The sequence below is a fragment of the Saccopteryx leptura genome, chromosome 1 (assembly GCF_036850995.1).
Source record: "Saccopteryx leptura isolate mSacLep1 chromosome 1, mSacLep1_pri_phased_curated, whole genome shotgun sequence".
Taxonomy (NCBI): Eukaryota; Metazoa; Chordata; class Mammalia; order Chiroptera; family Emballonuridae; genus Saccopteryx; species Saccopteryx leptura.
The window spans coordinates 247,586,714-247,607,547 of NC_089503.1; the positions used below are offsets into that span (position 1 = coordinate 247,586,714).

General features: G+C 48.7%; 1 protein-coding gene across 1 annotated transcript; it reads left to right on the forward strand.

The window, feature by feature from the left end:
* Window positions 1-3,430: 3,430 nt before the first annotated feature.
* Window positions 3,431-7,217, forward strand: FEM1A (fem-1 homolog A). The gene has a single exon (XM_066344785.1). It carries the CDS (start codon window positions 3,608-3,610, stop codon window positions 5,600-5,602), a length of 1,995 nt encoding a protein of 664 aa, XP_066200882.1. The 5' UTR covers window positions 3,431-3,607; the 3' UTR covers window positions 5,603-7,217.
* The last annotated feature ends 13,617 nt before the right edge of the window (window positions 7,218-20,834 follow it).

The following is a 20,834-nucleotide window of genomic DNA, read 5'->3' on the forward strand; positions in this document are numbered from 1 at the left end:
GCTCACTTATACATACCCAGCTTGTAGCACATGACCCAAAACATAGTAGGTGCTTAGAATATCAATAAATATGGCTGAATGAATTAAACAAAGACATATACCAATACCTAAGGCTGAGCTAAACAGCATAGATCTATCTAGTCCTTTGAGAACATATTGAACCCTGGCCAGTACTTAGTTGGTTAGAATGTCCACCAGATATGCTAAGGTTGTGGTTTGATCCTCAGTCAGGGCACATACAAGAATCAACCAATGAATGCATATATAAGTGGAACAACAAATCTCAATCTCTCTCTCCCCCTTCCTCTCTCTCCATTCAATAATAATAATAATAATAATAACAACAACAACAATCAGTTTAAAAACACATACACATACATATTGAGACTGTTTCTTAGAAACTAGACCATGGCATATTTTCCCAATGAACAGGCAGTTCCGCAGATAGGAAACAGACATAGTAAACAAGAAACTCTTGGGGAACTGTGAGATTTGGTTAGTAATTATAGAAAAGCAAATTTAAGCCACAAGCTACATTTAACGTTTCCAGTTACCACTGCTATATCATGAACTACTCCAAAACATACATGTTTAAAACAATCATTTTCTTTTTCTTTTTCTTTTTTTTTTTTTTTTTGTGTGTGTGTGTGTGAGAGAGAGAGAGACAGAGAGAAACAGAGAGAGGCACAGGTAGGGACAGACAGACAGGAAGGGAAAGAGATGAGAAGCATCAAGTCTTCGTTGTGGCTCCTTAGTTGTTTACTGACTGCTTTCTCACATATGCTTTGACCAGGGGGCTCCAGCAGAGTGAGTGTCCTCTTGCTTAAGTCAGCAACCTTGGACTCCAGCCAACAACCTTGGGCTCAAGCCAGCGACTTTGGGCTCAAGCCAGAGATGATGGGTCATGTCTATGATCCCACACTCCAGCCAGTGACCCTGCGCTCAAGCTGGTGAGCCCACTCTCAAGCTGGATGAGCCCGTGCTCAAGCCAAATGAGCCTGCGCTCAAGCTGGTGACCTCAGGGTTTTGAACCTGGGTTTTCTGTATTCCAGTCTGATGCTCTATCCACTGCACCACGGCCTGGTCAGGCAGCATGGTCAGTCTTAATTTAATTTTTATTTATTGATTTTAGAGAAAAAGAGGAAGGGAGACAGAAACATCAATTTGCTGCTCTCCTTATTTATGCACTTATTGGTCGATTTTTTTTTCTTGTTGTATTTTTCTGAAGTTAGAAGCAGGGAGGCAGTCAGACAGACTCCCGCATGCACCCAGCTGGGATCCACCCTGCATGCACACCAGGGGGGTGATGCTCTGCCCATCTGGGACGTTGCTCCATTTCAGCCGGAGCCATTCTAGTGCCTGAGGCGGAGGCCATAGAGCCATCCTCAGCGCCCGGGCCAACTTTGCTCCAATGGAGCCTTGGCTGTGGGAGGGGAAGAGAGAGACAGAGAGGAAGGAAAGGGGGAGGGGTGGAGAAGCAGATGGGCGCCTCTCCTGTGTGCCCTGGTCGGGAATCGAACCCGAGACTTCCACATGCCAGGCTGACAATCTACCACTGAGCCAACCGGCCAGGGCCTGGTTGATTTTTATATATGCCCAAGCCAGGATGGAAGTCAAAATTTTGGTGTATAAGGAGGACACTCTAACCAACTGAGCTAGGGCTGGTCTTGACTTCTTTCACAGTGGCTGGCTTCCCCAGACTGGGCATCTCAAGAGAGCAGTAGATTAGATATAGAATTGATAATGAGTACTTCTGATTAGTACCAAAATTGTGAAAAAGACTTTCTTATTATCTAATTGAATAAAAAATTCTTTCATGCCCTGTCCCGATAGCTGTTAGTTACAGAGTCTTCCTTAAACAGAGGTTGCCAGTTCCATCCCTCCCAGTAAGGGTCCATACAGGACCATCCTATCTTTCTTGCTCTTTTTCCCTTCCTCTCTCTCTAAAATCAATAAAATAAACATTAAAAAGCCCCCCTGGCCCTGGCCAGTTGGCTCAGTGGTAGAGTGTTGGCCTGGCGTGCAGGAGTCCCTGGTTCGATTCCCGGCCAGGGCACACAGGAGAAGCGCCCATCTGCTTCTCCACCCCTTCCCCTCTCTTTCCTCTCTGTCTCTCTCTTCCCCTCCTGCAGCCAAGGCTCCACTGGAGCAAAGCTGGCCCGGGCGCTGAGGATGGCTCTGTGGACTCTGCCTCAGGCGCTAGAATGGCTCTAGTTGCAACAGAGCGACACCCCAAGGTGGGCAGAGCATCGCCCCCTGGTGGGCATGCCGGGTGGATCCCGGTCGGGCGCATGCAGGAGTCTGTCTGACTGCCTCCCCGTTTCCAGCTTCGGAAAAATACAAAAAAAAAAAAAAAAAAAATCCCCCCAAAAGTCCTTCAGGATCTTCAAGAGAGAGAGATAAAGAGAGAGAGAGAAGTGTAAGCTGGTGATATTTTATGCTCTAAACTCAGAAATCCCAGCCCCACTTCTGCCTTTACTCATAGGTTAAAGCAGCCCCCACGTTCACCGTACTCAAGGAGCGAGGAACATAGTCCTTACCTCACATGAGAGGAGTGTCAAGGACCAATCAAACTGAGGATTTGGAGCCCCATTTGCACAGAAATGGACCAGTCAGAGACATGGGCGGGCACTCTTCTCTATACAAGCCAGCTTAACCTCTGGCTCATCGAAATGCCCTCTCAGTTTCCCTGCAAGACTGAGTTTCCTCAGCAGAGCTGTAATACCAAAACTGAAGCAGCAAGAGATCCTCACAATAGTTGTATGAACTGAGCCATCTCACACCTAAGCTGTCCCAGACGTTCCAAACCCAAACTAGATCGCAATTGAGCTCTTTTCATCGAATAGTCTACTTCCTCCTTTACTGCACCCAAGGATTTCTGACGGCATTGACTTTATAGCAACCACCTTTAGTTGACAGTATTAATGGGTGGGTGAGTAAATGAAAGAATAAATGAATGAGGAGTGCAGGAGATTGACCCCTAGGGCCACCTGTACTTTCTGTACCCCTAACATCCATGCCTTGACGGTTTTCCTGCCTCTCTCGCGCGCCCCCTGTCGGTCAGCAGCCCGAATCAGATCGCTTGGTCGACTTAGCCAGCCTTCACGCTCCATAACTGGCGCCAAGTCGCTCCGGATGCCTTTTGGGGAATGCAGTCTTTGGCCCTTGCTTGTGTTTCCTATTGGCATCTACATTGAGAAGGCCACAAAACTTCCCATAAGTTATCGCGATGGCATTGCATCTCGGGAATCGTAGTCTTGCGTTGACATTTTCCGCTGCAATCGGCGGCAAGTGGAACAACAACTCCCACCATGCACCGTACTACAAGTTCACAGGGGATAGCCCGCGGACTTCTGGGAGATATAGTCCTCAATCTCCGCAGTTCCTTCTCGATCCTACAGAGAAGGCTGGCTCAGAAGACTACACTTTTCTACGCGCTCCCATTAGCCAACCGCAATATGCTGCGGCAACCATCTTGTTCCGCCCAAGGAGCCCCTAAGATGGCGGCGGGGGAGACAGTGAAGGTTGTAGGCAGCCGCTACGGGCTCTAGCCCGCCGTCTACCCGTCCCGCAACGGTCGGCCCATGGCCTGCCGGAGGCGTGGACCATGGACCTTCGCACCGTCGTGTACAACGCTGCCCGCGATGGCAAACTTCAGCTGCTTCAAAAGCTGCTCAGCGGCCGGAGCCGGGAGGAGTTGGATGAGCTGACAGGCGAGGTGGCTGGCGAGGGGACGCCGCTGCTCATTGCTGCCCGCTACGGCCACCTGGACGTGGTCGAATACCTGGTGGACCGGTGCGGCGCAAGCGTGGAGGCGGGCGGCTCGGTGCATTTCGATGGCGAAACCATCGAGGGCGCGCCGCCGCTGTGGGCCGCCTCGGCCGCCGGCCACCTGGACGTGGTGCAGAGCCTGCTACGCCGCGGGGCCTCAGTGAACCGAACCACACATACCAACTCCACGCCCCTGCGCGCCGCCTGCTTTGATGGGCACCTAGAGGTGGTGCGCTACCTGGTGGGCGAGCACCAGGCGGATCTGGAGGTGGCCAACCGGCACGGGCACACATGCCTCATGATCTCCTGTTACAAGGGCCACCGTGAGATCGCTCGCTACCTGCTGGAGCAGGGCGCCCAAGTGAACCGGCGCAGCGCCAAGGGTAACACAGCCCTGCACGATTGCGCCGAGTCCGGCAGCCTGGAGATCCTGCAGCTGCTGCTCGGGTGCAACGCCCGCATGGAACGCGATGGCTACGGTATGACCCCCTTGTTGGCGGCCAGCGTGACCGGCCACACCAACATCGTGGAGTACCTTATCCAGGAACAGCCTGCTGGGAAGGAGGTGCAGCCAGAGCTGACCCAAGAAAGCCCCTCCACCAGTCCGGAATGTGGAAAGCCCCAGGATGCCAGCTGCTGCAGTTCCTCCTCAGAAGAACCACTTAGCAGTGAATCTTACGAGAGCTGCTGCCCCACCAGCCGGGAAGCTGCGGTGGAAGCCTTGGAACTGCTGGGAGCCACGTATGTGGATAAGAAGCGCGATCTCCTTGGGGCCCTGAAACACTGGAGACGGGCTATGGAGCTGCGTCACGAGGGGGGCGCATATCTGCCCAAACCAGAACCCCCACAGTTGGTCCTGGCCTATGACTATTCCAGAGAGGTGAACACTGCTGAGGAATTGGAAGCACTTATAACTGACCCGGATGAGATGCGAATGCAGGCCCTGTTGATCCGAGAGCGCATCTTGGGTCCCTCTCACCCAGACACTTCCTATTATATCCGTTACAGGGGCGCAGTGTACGCTGACTCAGGCAATTTTGAGCGCTGTATCCGCTTGTGGAAATATGCCTTAGACATGCAACAGAACAACCTGGAGCCACTGAGCCCCATGACCGCAAGTAGCTTCCTGTCCTTTGCTGAACTTTTCTCTTATGTGCTTCAGGACCGAGCAGCTAAGGGCAGTTTGGGCACACAAATCAGCTTTACAGACCTCATGGGGGTGCTCTGCAAAGGGGTCCGTGAAGTGGAACGGGCCCTGCAACTGCCCAAGGAGCCTGGGGACTCAGTCCAATTTACCAAGGCCCTGGCCATCATCCTCCACCTGCTCTATCTGTTGGAGAAAGTGGAGTGCACGCCTGACCAGGAGCATCTGAAGCACCAGACCGTCTACCGGCTGCTGAAATGTGCTCCCCGGGGCAAGAACGGCTTCACCCCTTTACACATGGCCGTGGACAAGGACACTACTAATGTGGGCCGATACCCAGTGGGCAGATTCCCCTCCCTCCAGGTGGTCAAGGTACTACTTGACTGTGGGGCAGACCCAGACAGTCGGGACTTTGACAACAACACCCCATTGCACATAGCAGCCCACAACAATTGTCCAGCGATCATGAATGCCCTGATTGAAGCAGGGGCCCACATGGATGCCACCAATGCCTTCAAGAAAACGGCCTATGAGCTGCTGGACGAGAAGCTGCTGGCTAAGAGCACCATTCAGCCTTTCAACTATGTTACCCTGCAGTGCCTTGCAGCCCGTTCTCTGGACAAGAATAAGATTCCCTACAAAGGCTTCATCCCTGAGGAGCTAGAGGCTTTCATTGAGCTGCACTGATAGGGTCCTGCCCCCCCCCCGGGGGGGTTCAGAGAGGTGTAGCCCACACCAGTCCTCACCCTCTCTTGGTCAGCACTTCAGGTGGTGAAACAGGAGAAGGGCTCTCCCACCTCCACGGCCCCTCACCTCTGCAGAGTGGGAAAAGGAGTTAGCTGTTGGTGCTAGAACCCTTCAGGATCATGTGCTCAGGGAACTCTCTTTCTCCAGGAGCACACACACCCATCCTTCGTTGGGAGAGGACACATTGACCTTCCACACATCCCATCTGCCTGGGTTTCAGAAGACTTTGCTTTCTTACTGAGAGGCAGAGGGATTGAAGCCATTGCCTTCCTTCCCTGCGAGAAACAGGAAGAAACTGAGGGTCTGTTCTTTGCTCCTTACATAGCTGGATAAACCCAGCTAGAAAATGCAGTGTTAGGATTGAGGGCTCCTAAGGTGGAAAATCGGAAACTCAGAAAGCAAGACCATCTCTCACTTCTTCCCGCACAGTCAGACCCCGCCCCCTCCTGTATTGCCATAGTTGGCCTGCACAGGCAGAGCTCTCTGTCCAGGGCAGCTGGCCACTTGCATAGCTTTGGGCTGATTTGGTGTTCTGTTTATTTAGTAGGTGAGCAGGCTACAGGCATTGCACAGGAGTTCTGAGGTTTTGTTGCTGAATTTTTTTTTTCTTAAAAATTTTAAATTTTCTTTTAAAACTTGGTAAGTTAATTTCACGCATAAAGGGTTTTGTCATGCCTGAGGTGGCCGAGGCCCTCAGGCATGAGCTTGATTATGTGAAGAATTTGGTTTGGGGGGTAGAAGACCACAGTATCAGCTCCTAAAACTCGGGTAGCTGTATATTTCTTAAAACTTAACTCATTTGCCTTTTACTTGGGCCTTCTGAATTCCCATCCTCATTAGGGAAGTCTTTTTTTCTAAACTGGTTCAGTCCAGGTGCCCTTGGAGCTGAGCTTGATGTGTTTCCCACTGAATGAAAACTAGGCTGGTTTGGGACTTGGTTTTCAGATTGAGTTAGAACTGCAGGCTGCTTCAGCCCCAGAGATCACTTCTTACAAGTTCATGGTTTTGTTGTAGGCAAAGCCTCCCCAAATGGCTCCAGACACTCTTACCACTGCTCAAGGAACTGGAAATCCTGAGTGCAGCATTAGCTAAGTAAATCAGCTGAATGAGACAGTTAATGCTGAGAGCTGAGGTGTGATACAAAAGCTTGGCTTCCTGTCACTCTGGGAATAAAGTGCCCGTGTTAGAGAACGTGCTACAGGGAGATTTTTCTTGGGAGATACTGTATGTGCCCTGACAGGCAGAAGGGGGACTGTTCTTGGCCTGTTTGGACATCAGTGAATAGCAGAAGGGGACAAGCTCAAGATAAAGGTCACATTCTGGAGAGCAGCATCCTCACCCCACACCTCACGCAGCCTTCCTTGTCAAGTGGCAGCTACTCAGAGGCCTCTGGACACCACAACAGGTCCCTGGATATTCCGCTCTCTGAGAAAGCCAGGTCTTGTGTGGATTTGCAGTGTTACATAGAATGTTATTTATCTACAAGACCAGGTTTTACCTTCTGTTGAGGCCGGAAACAGCACAGAATAAAGAAATGAGGCTGTTTAAATTGTAAGTCCTGGCGCTGGTGTTTAAGTCATTAAAAAGACAACATTTGAAGAGAAACACTCTACAGTTTCTTGCTGGGGTAGGCAGGGGAGATGGTGGGGAGAGCGTGCCCCTGAGAGCAAGAGGTCATGGTGCCAGTCCATTTAAAGGAGCAGCCCTCGGGCCGCCGTCTCTGACTGGAGGAGTTCTCTATGTGCTGGGCTCTGTATAAGATTTCATTTGGAAATGAGAGTATTACTGCATAAAAAGAAAAAGTGAAAACCACTGACTGAATACAGATCCCCTCTTTGCAGTAGTGTTGCCATGGAAAAGAAGGTGGTTTGACCCTTCTGAAAAGTGAGGAAGGGCTAAGGAAACAGAAAGGCCTCCTAACTCAATGAGACCTATTGATGGAACAGGTAGGGCCCTGTGGGCCGAGAGGTCTGTCCATGAACTTCATGGGTTTCCTGGAGCTGGTTCCAACTTAGGAAAAATTCAGACCTCTCTCTCTCTCTAAGATTTTATTTATTGATTTTAGAGAAAGGAGAGAGAAAGACAGAGGGGCGTAGAGGGGAGCGGGAATCATCAACTTGTAGTTGCTTCTTGTGTGCCTTCACTGGGCAAGCCTAGGGCTTCGAACCGGTGACCTCAGCATTCCAGGTTGATGCCCTATCCTCTGTGCCACCACAAGTTAGTCTTTTTTCCTACTGCAAGCTCACTTACGAAGTTCTAGTTTTCTCTGGCACAAACTTACCCAAAGCACTGTCCCGTTAGGTGGTCATTGAGTTTTTCCCGAGCACCCACTGTAAGGCATATTCCAAGTCCCCTTAAGGGTGGGGTTAAACCATTATTCCTAAGGTTGATCTCTCCCATGTTCTCCCCACCTGTGGCAAGCAGGGAGGATCGGGCCCTGGTGACATTTCACTTCCAGTCCTTCATTCGTTCATTGGGCTGAAGGGTTCTCCCTCTTCTGGTTTCACTGGATGCCCAACAACTCAACAGCTAACACCCGTTCAGGTACAGCATGAATACATCCTTGCCTTAAAGGAATGGTTTCAAAGCAGGTGCTCTTGGAGCCATGTCTTAGGAAACACAATAGTAGCAAAAGCATTTATTGAGCCCTGACTATGCTGCCACCATTCTACATGCTTATGTGGGCAACTCATTAACTATTCACAACAACCCTGTCAAATACGTGTCATTATTCCTATTTTGAGGGTATTCAGAGCTGTTACAAGGCTCACCAAAGAGGAAAACTGGTCTGTGCCAAATGCTTTCTTTCCAAGCTCAGACTCCCCAGTGAATGCCATCTTAAAACAAGGCTTGGGCAGGTTTGGGTGAGAGTTGTTTCAGCAGCTCAAAACTGTTAGGAATGACCTGGTTCTTCCAGGTGTCCAGACGAGGCAGCTAGCAGGATGGAAGGCAACCTTTTGCAAGCCAAAATCCTAAGGTTCACTGGGATTGTACCAATCAGGAGCGCAGAAATGGGGGGTGTAGGAGGAGCCCACCGCTCCAAAATATGTCCCAAGTGAAATTGTGATGCTGTGAAATGGAACATTCCAATGGGGGGGAGGGCACCATGATGATAAATTTTACCTGTAATTTATCAGTGAAAAAAACAAGCTCAGAGAGGCCAAGAGGCCTGCCCAAGGCTACACAGCCAGGATAATGACCCACTTCACTAATAGTTGAGCAAAAAGGCTCAGAGAGGGGTAGGGGTTTGCTCAACCTCACTTAGCCAGGAAGCATGCAGCCCACCTCATCAGTGGGAGCCACTACCCCCACTCAGTGTCTCTTCCCACCTTAACTCCCTGCCTCCACAGAACTGAAGTCAGGGCCTGAAATTCTGCTCCTTTGATCTTCTACCTGCTTGATGTGATTTTCAGACCTTCCAGAGCCCTGTGAGGGTCTGTCATAGTCACTGCCATGTCCTTAGCACCCAGGTGTTGAGTGAGTAAATGGATGACTGCCTTCCGACTCCTGGAATTTCAGTCCTTGGACTACTTGGGGCAGCACCAGGGAACACAGGGAGCACGGTTTGGCCGTGATCAGTATCCATCACCCCCGTGGGATTCCAACACTGTCATCTGAGCAGTGTTTACAGGAGGGGAGCAGAGCGTCCTGGCCCAAAGTTAAAGATAGCACAGCTCTGAATCACATCACAGGCTAGAAAGGTGAGATGACCGGCCCCTGGGACTGCAGGCAACGCAGGGCACTACACTAACTCCATGTGCCTGGAGAAAGGATGGGTGGGGGCGTGGATTTCTGTGGGAGATTCTGTTAGGACTGGACAGAAAGGATGGTTCCACCCAGTGGTTGTCACATGTGTTAGGTAATTCCCAGCCCAATTCGGGCAGCACTACCCCTCTTGCAGGCCTGGGGAAGAAACATTCCCTCTTCTGACCGCAGTACCTGTGGTTCTTGTAGCTCACAGAAGACACATTGAACCTAGGCATTGAGTAAGATATTTGAGATCCCCGGGGCAACCCTCTCCCCCCTTGCCCTATACCCTAATGTCTTCTACTAAAAGCCCAGCAAGCAATGATCTTGATAAAAATGTTACCTCCTAAAAAAATAAAAAAATAAAAAAAATGTTACCTCCTTCATGAAACCATCCCAGATCATCAAAGACAGCCCCAACCATCCTCTACCCCATCCCCCCATCGTGTACTTCTTTCTCAACTCTCACAACCTTAATTCCTATAATTACCTTTTTCTTGACATGTTTCCTTTGTTTGTGTCCCTCCTCTAGAATGTCAACTACACAAGCTCATTTCCTGCTGTGTTCCTAGTGCCTAAAAGAAGGCCTGACACACAATAACTCTTTAAATGTTAGTTGAATTAATAAATGAACTCACGTGGGTTGTTCTAAGAAGAGTGAGGAGGCCTGCATGGCCAAATCAGAGTGACTGAGGGAGAGCAGGAGGAGCGGAGGCAGGCGGTGGTGAGCTGTTTGGTTCTTATCCTTAGGGAGACAGGCAGCTGTGGCAGTTTCAAGCCAAGGAGAGAAGTGACCTGATGGAAGTTTTGAGATCACTGTGGCTGAGGCTGGAAGAACCATTTAGGGTGGATCTAGAGAGCATGGGTGGGGGCAGGGGGAAGCTATGCAGGTGACCCAGTGAGGCCTGGAGAGAAGGGGGCTGGACCAAGTCAGGTCATGGGAGGAGAGAAGTGGACAGATGTCAGATTTACTTTGGAGTTGGGCTGTCAAGAGCTGTTGATGAACTGGATTGGAGAATGGGGATTGAGAGGAGTCAAAAATGTACTCCTAAATTTGAGCCAGGGCCAGTAGGTGGATGGGCAGAGAGAAATGGAGCCGAGTTGTGGACTTGAGGTGGCTCTCGGGCCTCATGTGAGCCCCACATAGCCACCTGTTCACCACTGCCCGGCACCCAGGAAAATGCTTGGGACATAGTGGGCACTCAATAAGTATTTGTTAACTAATAAAAAGCGGTCAGTCCCAGGGAAGGTAGGCCTTTAAGTTCCTGAAGCGGCTTAATGTTGACATCTAAAAGACCTCAAACTCAGATGTCATTTGGGGCTAGCAGGTAACACAGATGGCTGGGCAGCTGTGACCCAAATTCAGTCAAAGAAGAAATCACAGAGAAAACTAGAAAATATTTTGAATTGATCATAAATCACAACACATGGAATGTGTGCAATGCAGCAGCTAAAGCAGTGCTAGAGGGCAGAGTGTTAAGTGTTTAGAGGAGCTGAAAAATGGAGAATGTCAGCCTGACTGGGTGGTGGCGCAGTGGATAAAGCGTCGGACTGGGATGCAGAGGACCCAGGTTCGAGACCCCGAGGTCGCCAGCTTGAGCACAGGCTCATCTGGCTTGAGCAAGGCTCACCAGCTTGGATCCAAGGTCGCTGGCTCGAGCAAGGGGTTACTCGGTCTGCTGAAGGCCCGCAGTCAAGGCACATATGAGAAAGCAATCAATGAACAACTAAGGTGTCGCAATGAAAAACTGATGATTAATGCTTCTCATCTCTCTCCCTTCTTGTCTGTTTGTCCCTATCTATCTGACTCTCTCTGTCTCTGTAAAAAAAAAAAAAAAGGAGAATGAGGATTTGCAAACTTTGGCTTGGGGCCAAGTCCCAACCACCTTTTTGTAAATAAGGTTTTATTGAAACCAAAAGTTGTGTTTGTTTGTTTTAGGTTTAAATCAAATGAAATCATCTGGAGGGCATGGGTCTGGATTCAGCCTTCAGGCTACCAGTTTTCCATTGTTTCTCTGGATTTAGTCCAGTTTTCTCTTTCAGAGAATGGGTGTGCTCATTGGGCAGTGTGGAGTAGTGGTTAGGACACAGGCCACATGACCTTGGGACCATCATTTCACCTCTCTACACCTCAGTCTCCTCATCTGTACAATGGGGTAATGGTAGCAGCTGCCTCCTGGCATATGCAGGATTAAATAAATTTGCCCATGAAAACATCCTGGTGCACATAAGTGCCCAGTAGAGTTCTCTTAATTATAGGGCACCTACTGTCTTTACACCCATTTGTACATTAATACACAGATGAAGTTTTAACTTTTTTTTTTTTTTTTCATTTTTCTGAAGCTGGAAACGGAGAGACAGTCAAACACTCCTGCATGTGCCCGACCGGGATCCACCCGGCACGCCCACCATGGGGCGACGCTCTGCCCACCAGGGGGCGATGCTCTGCCCATCCTGGGCGTCGCCATGTTGCGACCAGAGCCACTCTAGTGCCTGAGGCAGAGGCCACAGAGCCATCCCCAGCGCCCGGGCCATCTTTGCTCCAATGGAGCCTCGGCTGCGGGAGGGGAAGAGAGAGACAGAGAGGAAAGCGCGGCGGAGGGGTGGAGAAGCAAATGGGCGCTTCTCCTGTGTGCCCTGGCCGGGAATCGAACCCAGGTCCTCCGCACGCTAGGCCGACGCTCTACCGCTGAGCCAACCGGCCAGGGCTGAAGTTTTAACATTTTAAAAAATTTATTGATTGATTTTAGAGAGAGAGGAAGGAAGGGAGACAGACAGAAACATCGATTTGTTCTCATATGTGCCCTGACCAGGGATCGAACCAACAACTTTGCATATCTGTATGACAATCTAACCAACAGAGCTATCCCACTAGGATTTAACATTTTAAAATATGTATTCATTTGAATGTGTCTTAGAGAACAAAGCATAGCTAGCTCCACCCATCATGTGAGTTCACAGATATTAACAGCACAAATGACCCAAGTTTAAAAATAAAGATGTGTTCATATTTTATAAAAAAAAATTTACGCCTGACCAGGCGGTGGCGCAGTGGATAAAGCATCGGACTGGGATGCGGAGGACCCAGGTTCGAGACCCCGAGGTTGCCAGCTTGAGCGCATGGGCTTATCTGGCTTGAGCAAAGCTCACCAGCTTGGATCCAAGGTCGCTGGCTCGAGCAAGGGGTTACTCGGTCTGCTGAAGGCCGGTGGTCAAGGCACATATGAGAAAGCAATCAATGAACAACTAAGGTGTCACAATGAAAAACTGATGCTTGATGCTTCTCATCTCTCTCCATTCCTGTCTGTCTGTCCCTATCTATCCCTCTCTCTGACTCTCTGTCTCTGTAAAAAAAACAAACAAAAAAAAAATTTACTGAGATAAAATTTACCATTGTAAAATGTGCAATTCAATGGCTTTAAAATTATTTTTGTTTGTTTATTGATTTTAAGAGAGAGAGGAAAGAAGAGAGAGAACATCGATTTGGTTGAGTGTTATAAGTGCCCTAGCTGGGGATCAAACCTACAACCTTGGTGTATCAGGACAGTACACAGCAAGGGCTCAGTGGCTTTTAGTATAGTCACAAGACTGTGTTACATCACCACTGTGTAATTTCAGGGGGGACATTTTAAAGCCTGCTTAAAGAAAATTATCAAAGGACTGAAGGAACAGAAAAAAAAATTAGTAAGAGGGCAGATGGCCAGCAAAGATCATAAAGAGACAGTAGACAGATAAGCAAGTTTGGGAATTAGCAGGAGGATGCCAAAGAGCACCACAGCGACATATGACAAAAGGAGACCCTGAGACCAGCAAGGGGTAGGGTCAGGCATACCACACCACCTGCAGCTTGCCAGCCTCCAGCGCCCAGGTGCCGGTGGAGAAGGAGACCGGGTGTACAGGGTGGGGATAGGCACAGAGTCCAGTGAGGGGTCTGAGGGACCCCTGGGAGCCTTGGGGAGGAGAGGAGTTGGGCCACACCTCCCTGAGAAGTCTCAGGCAGCTCCTTTTCTTGGGCAGAAAATGTTTTTAATTTCCCTTGGAAATTGGAAACCCTGGATGCTTCCCAGGGCTATAATAAGGCCCTGTACACTGAGCAGGTTAAAAATAAAAGGTCCCCATCCCAGGGCACTAAGGGCTGGGAGGAGGTACTGTGTAGGCTGGGTAGGGGGTAGGATCTGCTCTGTGACTTAAGGCATGTATCTGCCCTCTCTGGCCTCTGGTCCCCAACAGCACTAAATTGAACAATTTCCAAAGATCTGTTAATGGGGAGATGTATATGGCTGCTGTAGTAAGGAGGCTGAAAGCTGCAAGAGGGGGCTGTTGGCCTGGCTTGGAACTTGGCACTCTCTGGGGGTCCTTTCCCCTTAGGGTTCTCAAGAGGATTCCCCCACCCCAGCTCTGGGCAGAGGGAGAGGCTGGAAACACTGACCGTCATCGCCACCTGGTGGCACTGGGTGCTCATCACAGCATCTGAGTCCCCACAAAGGCAGCATCCTGTCTCCAAGCCAGAGAGACACAGGTCCTATATGTACTCAGGTCAACCACACTGGCTCCTCTCAGTCCTCCCACCACAGGGCCTTTGCCTGGGCTTTACCTTCTGCCTGGATTATCCTTTCCTCCCTGAACTTCCCCCTCCAGGAACCCTCCCCTGACAACCCCCCAGCAACCTCTGTGTGTCCCATCACACCCAGTACTGAAGTTGTAACCACCTAGTTTTAGGTCTGACCGCCCCCCCCCACACACACACACACAGCTGTGAGCCCCATGAGGGCAGGAACAGAGTCTGCTTTTGTCAACACTGTGTCCCCTGAGTCTGAAACCTTCCCTGGCATACAGTAGGTACCTAGAACATACAGTTTAATGAATGAATGGATGGATTGATGACCGAATGAATGAACTGCCTGCCAGCAGGCAGAAAGGAAACAAAGTCAAGAGGCTGTTTTAAAGATAAAAAACAGGCTTAAGCAGTAATTCAAATTCATTGATTGAGCATCTGCTCTGTGCCAGGCACTGGGATCCAGCAGTGAAGTCAACAGACAAAATTCACATCCTCATGGAGAAGATGGGTGACAATGAGGGCAATGAATAAGTGACTTATTTTGTCTAAAAGTGCTAAGTGTTATGGAAAATAGAGCAGAACCAGGGGGATTGTAAATGAATTTTAAGTGGGGTGCTCAGAGAAGCCCCCATTGAGAAGGTGACATTTGAGCAAAGATCTGGAGGAGGTGAGGAGGGAGTTATGGAGATTTCTGGCAGAAGAACATTCCAAGCAGAGGGAACAGTCTGTGCAAAAGCCCTGGGGCAGGACCAGGCTGTGCGTGAGGAGGCATGTGTGGCTGGAGTAAAGTGAGAGAGGGGGAGAGCAGGAGAAGGTAAAGGCAGGGAGGGGATGGGGGCAGGTAGTGCAGGGCCTTGTGGATTGCTGTGAAGGCTTGGGTTTTTAGTCCAAGGGATGGAGGTGGGAGCCCTGAAGGGCTGTGGGCAGATGGGAGACAGGACTTGACCAGTATTCAGGGCTGTTGCAAGGAGGTCATACTGTGGAGGTGCAGGGATTGAATACAAATCAGGGAAGAGATTAGGAAAGAGAGGGCAACTTTACCCAGACTCCTCTTTTGTGCCTTTTGAATTTTGAATTGTGGGAATGTATTCCTTGTTCAACAGAATTTAAGTACACATCTGTTGATTAGTTGTGTGCAGTGCTACGTTGACTGTGGGCAGGCTGGGGAGTTGGGCGGGGAGGTCTCTCACTTCCCCCATGTCTCCCCAGGCAGTGGGACAATGAGACTGGGCTGGAGACATAAATTTGTGAGATTCAAATGCAGCCCAACTCCCTTCCCTCAATTCAGTCCAAGCCAAGCTGTAGCTGTGCATGTCTTGTGACACTGGGCAAAGCACTGCCCTCCCTGGGTCCAGAGAGTGGGAGAACATTTGTAATCTATCCAACCACCTCAGAAAGACATCATTCCAAGCTAGGACACAGCTATTGATGTCCAAAAACAAATTATCTGTTATTTATTTACATTTCAAAGTTTTTAAAAAGGAAACATTTCAAAAAATTTCCCTATTTTTCTTTATGGCTGTTTGGCCTAGAGGGAACATAGGACTTCCCTAGGAAACACCAAGGCCATGTGGGCATGTGGGGCTGGCTGGCTTTGGAGCTGCTGATGGCCACCCAGGGCGCTGGGACAGCAGGCATTATACCTGAGCCCCCAATTCTGGGAAACTGTGGCCCCACTGACTGGAGTTGCCCTATCCTATGTAGCCTCCTCTGCTTTTGCCAGGCTCTGCCTACCTCTAGGAGCACTTTTCCCAACCCATGGCTCATTCCTCAGGTCTCAGCTTACTTCCTCCTTCCAGAAGCTTCTCAACTCCCCGAGGCTAGCCAGGGGTCCCCTTTGGGTTCCAGCAGCCCCTTACAGTTCCCCATCACAGCCTTAATTACCCCATAACAGTCTCTGTCTCTGGCATTGGGCCATGCACACTGAAAGGAGAGAGAGGGGTTGTCATGGGTCACCTCCAGGGGTGATCACTCCACTGTGCCCACAGGACCTGCACACAGTAGGACCTCAATAAATGTTGGTTGGATAAGTGAATAGATGAATCCACCTTCTCACTCACTGCAAGTAACAGGTCTGTGTACCCAGAACTCCCCACAGGCTCACACACAGCAAGTGTTCAATAATTGTCAAAGTGACTCAATTACCAAGCACTTACCCCATGCCACACCCTGTCCTAGCTTCTGAAACACCATAGTGACCATGACAGATCTGGCCCCAGCTCTCTTAGACCGGACAAGTTGTGGTAGAGAAACCACGAATTAACAAATACTAAAATTAACAAGAATATTTCAAATAATTTAAAAATGGAGGCAATGAATTAACAGGCTGCTCAGTCTGTATGGGCTACAATCCAGTTGAAAGATCCCTGGCTGTTTATTCTGACCTTGAAGGCTACTTATAAGCTGTTTGACCTTGGATAAGTCACTTCATCTCTCTTGGCCTCAGTTCCCTCATCTGTAAACTGGGGACAATAATAACACTGGGGAACAAAAATTTTGTTGCATCCACAAAAACACTTGTTCTTACCTAATTCAAGTGTACTGATCTCAAATCTGACATTAGTTTTTCTCTGTAAGCTACAGTTTTTTTTGCAATTCAAGATATTAGGTTTTCATCTTATTATAAAATTTTCAACATTTAGTTTAACATAATGAAGTAGAATGTCTTCTTGGACATCATCTTTGTGAAAATGTAATAATTTATATAATGCAGTAAATATACTAATACACTAAAAGATATGATTGCATCAGAATTTGTCTACAATTTTGAGATAGAACATATTAAAACACTTATTTTAATCATAAAATTTGCGCAAAACTTATTTAAATTCTATTCAGGCAAAAATTTGCGTTTGTAGCTCTTGCTTTTGTGTACTTGTTGAGGACAATCTTGTTTGATGCTCCAGCAGTAGTCTGCCATCATATTTCTGTCCCATCGCTCCTGATAACGCTCTTCCATCGTCATCAGATCTTGATGAAAGCATTCTCCCTGCTCATCACTAACAGCTCCAAGATTTTTGGGAAACTTATCAAGGTGACTGTTCAGGAAGTGAATCTTTTGTTTGTTTGTTTGTTTGTTTACAGAGACAGAGAGTCAGAGAGAGGGATAGACAGGGACAGACAGGAACGGAGAGATGAGAAGCATCAATCATTAGTTTTTCATTGCACATTGCTACACCTTAGTTGTTCATTGGTTGCTTTCTCATATGTGCCTTGACCGCGGGCCTTCAGCAGACCAAGTAACCCCTTGCTTGAGCCAGCGACCTTGGGTCCAAGCTGGTGAGTTTTTGCTCAAACCAGGTGAGCCCATGCTCAAGCTGGCAACCTCGGGGTCTTGAACCTGGTCTTCGGCATCCCAATCCGACACTCTATCCACTGCGCCACCGCCTGGTCAGGCCAGGAAGTAAATCTTAACGCTCATGTTACATCCAATATCACGGAAAGCCAACAGCATCCTTTGAACCAGAAGTTCATAGTTTTCTTTTTTGTTGCCAAGGAAGTTCTTTGTAACTGCCACAAAAGACTGCCATGCTGCTTTCTCCTCCTTATTCATCTTCCTGGCAAATTCTTTGTCACGTATGAGCGTTCAAATTTGAGGTCCATCAAATATACCTGCTCTTATCTTCTTGAAAGACAAGGCAGGAAAAGCAGAAATATGTTGAAAGCATTCACTTTCTCTATTCAAAGCCTGAACAAATTGCTTCATTAAGCCAAGTTTGATGTGAAGTGGGGGAAAAATGATCCTGTCTTGATTAACTACAGGTTCATTCACAATATTTTGCATCCCTACTTCCAGAGCTTCACGTTTTGGCCACTCCTTCTGTGTCCAGTGTTTCTCCCAAACTCGGCTGTCCCACAAACACAGAAAGCAAGGATACTTCGTGAAACCTCTCTGTTGCCTAGCAGGAAATTTACCATTTTAAGATCCACACAAATGAGGCCCTGGCCGGTTGGCTCAGCGGTAGAGCGTCGGCCTGGCGTGCGGGGGACCTGGGTTCAATTCCCGGCCAGGGCACATAGGAGAAGTGCCCATTTGCTTCTCCACCCCCCCTTCCTCTCTGTCTCTCTCTTCCCCTCCTGCAGCCGAGGCTCCATTGGAGCAAGGATGGCCCAGGCGCTGGGGATGGCTCCTTGGCCTCTGCCCCAGGCGCTAGAGTGGCTCTGGTCATGCAGAGCGACGCCCCGGAGGGGCAGAGCATCGCCCCCTGGTGGGCAGAGCTTCGCCCCTGGTGGGCGTGCCGGGTGGATCCCGGTCGGGCGCATGTGGGAGTCTGTCTGTCTCTCCCCGTTTCCAGCTTAAAAAAGAAGAAGAAGAAAAAAAAGATCCACACAAATGATCCAGTTATGCTCCTCATACTTCAGAAAGTCGAGGACAATTTTTATGTCATTCTTACTAAGTCATTCAATTCGGGTTGGCTGAACTGCTGAGGGGTTAATGACTGCTTGGCATCAGAAGAAGACCCTTCAGATTCTACAACCATTTCCTCATGCATCTTATCAAAATACACTTGATCACCATGTTCACTTTCTTTGTCCTTAGAAGAAATAAAACCACTGAAAACTGGAACTGGGAATGTGGGATAGGTCATATTGCTGAAGGAATATTAGGATATGCGATCATATGCCATTTTTTCTTGCCGATGCCCTTTGTATGGATCAGACAGAATTAACAGTCACTACTGTGGTCCTTAGGTTCACGCCAAACAATGGGAATACCAAAAGGCATTCCTTTGCGTTTTCCTTTTGTCCAGTCACGAAGCATTTCCTCACAATTATGACACACAATGTGAGGAGCCCAATTCTTGTCTTGATCGCCAAGGGGAACTTGAAAATAGGCAATATATGCACGTGTCACAAATGATGAAATATTGCTCCTTTGACGTTGAAGTGTGTAACAGCCACATATATAACAGAAGGTGTCAGGACTATACTTATATTTACGCCTACTCGAAGAAGCCATGATTCGATCTTAAAACAAAATAAGAGGGTGTTTTTATCAGATAATATTTTTTTACATTTAAAAACAACTACAATTATATAAAAGTGATGTTTGTAAAACATTAATTGCCTGGTGGTTATGTTCAATCCAAAAGTCGTTGCCCTTTAACTCCAATTTAAAAACTAATGCATGCCATTAACTGCAACAAAAAGAAATTAAAATTGCTAAAAACTAGAGCATGCATCAAAAAACGGATTTCAGATTTGGAATCAGCGATGCAGAAATATAAATATATAGAAAAAGTTCTAAAACCTCATGCAACAGAAAATGAAAAAAAAAATTGTTCCCCAGTGTAATAATCTCCAGCTTCTGGAGCTGCTGGGAGAATGAAATGCACCCATCTGCCCTAGTCCCATAGCTCCCACCCTGGCCTCCAGTCTGTCCTCCCCACAGCAGCCACTAGCTCTGTGAGCACCTAAATCAGGTCCTGCCCTTCTCAGTTCATAGCTCTCGAGGGCCCCTCCCTCCCTTGGTGGGTGGGAAGGGGGAAACCCAAGTCATTTAAGTGGCCCACAAGGTCCTACATAAACTGCTTCTCCCAGCCATCACCTCTCTCCAGCCACTTAGCTCTTCTTCCAACAGACCAAACATGGCCTTACCCCAGGACCTGTTTCTTCTTCCAGATCATCCCCACCCCAACCCACCCAGTTCTTTCCATGGCCAGCTCCTTCTCCTTCTCCAGGTCTTGGTTCCAGTTTCAATACCACCTCCTCAGAGAGGCCCTCTCTGGCACTCGGATCAAAGTTCTCCTGGGATACTCCCATCACCTAGCCCTGTTATCTTTCTTCCTTATTTGATGACTCATTCATGGCTCTCCTCCCCTCCAACTGAAAAGAGAGCAAGGGGCAATCACATCTGCCCTTACTGCACCCCACTGCCTGGGAAGATCCTGGCAGGCACTCAATAAATGTTGGTCAGATAAGCAAATATTCACTGCCACTCTCCAGTTACGTGCAGCTCTCTCTTGCCTCTTACACTTTCTATCTCCAAAACCCTGCCTACTCTATCCCACCCCAAAATCTAATCTCAGACTTTCCTCCTACAGGTTTCACTTCATTGCTGCTGGGAGGCCAGGAGCAACCCTTGACAAAGTCTGAGTCAGTCACAAAAGCAAGTGGCAAATGACAGCCTGGGTGACTCACACCAGGCCCGCTCTTAAGGGTGGCAGGCACCGGAGGAAAGTAGGTGCAAAGTAAATGTTCAAATCAGACAGCTGGGTGTTGGGAGCTTTTAGCTATTTGGCTCAGCCCACCCAAATTCCTCCCTAAGCCCTTTCATCATTTCCTCCCTTGGAAGTTTGGCTTCCTCGATTGTAATCTCTCCAGTTCCAACCATGACTTTCGGGACCAGAATTCACCTCTCTGGGCCTCAGTTTTCTCCATCTGTACAATGGGCCCAACCATAGCCCTACCTTGGGGGTCATTTTGGGAGATTAGAAGATGTTTAGATATTTAAAGCCTCCAGAATCATTAAGTGGTCAGTGCTCAACAAAACATGAATCCCCTTCCTACTGGGCATGTGCAGTTAATAAGCCCTTACACTGTCCCTGGTGTTTCAGTGTTACAGAATGCTTTACTGATGAACTTGAAACAGTGGAATAGTAAACCCACTTCTGAGAAAATAGAGGCTCAGAGTGGCGAGGATACTTGCCCGAAATCACACAGTCAAATCTGAGGCCAGCCTTGATGAGCCAAGCGTCAGGCCAGACCCCCCCACACACACACACACACACACACACAACTCCCAAAGGAGCTGCAGCAGAAACTGCTAAATATCCCCTAGTGTTGCCTGACCAGGCGGTGGCGCAGTGGATAGAGCGTCAGACTGGGATGCGGAAGACCAAGGTTCAAGACCCCGAAGTCGCCAGC

Coding starts and splice junctions, on each gene's coding strand:
- FEM1A (XM_066344785.1), top strand. CDS start 3,608: ATGGACCTTCGCACCGTCGTGTACAACGCTGCCCGCGATGGCAAACTT.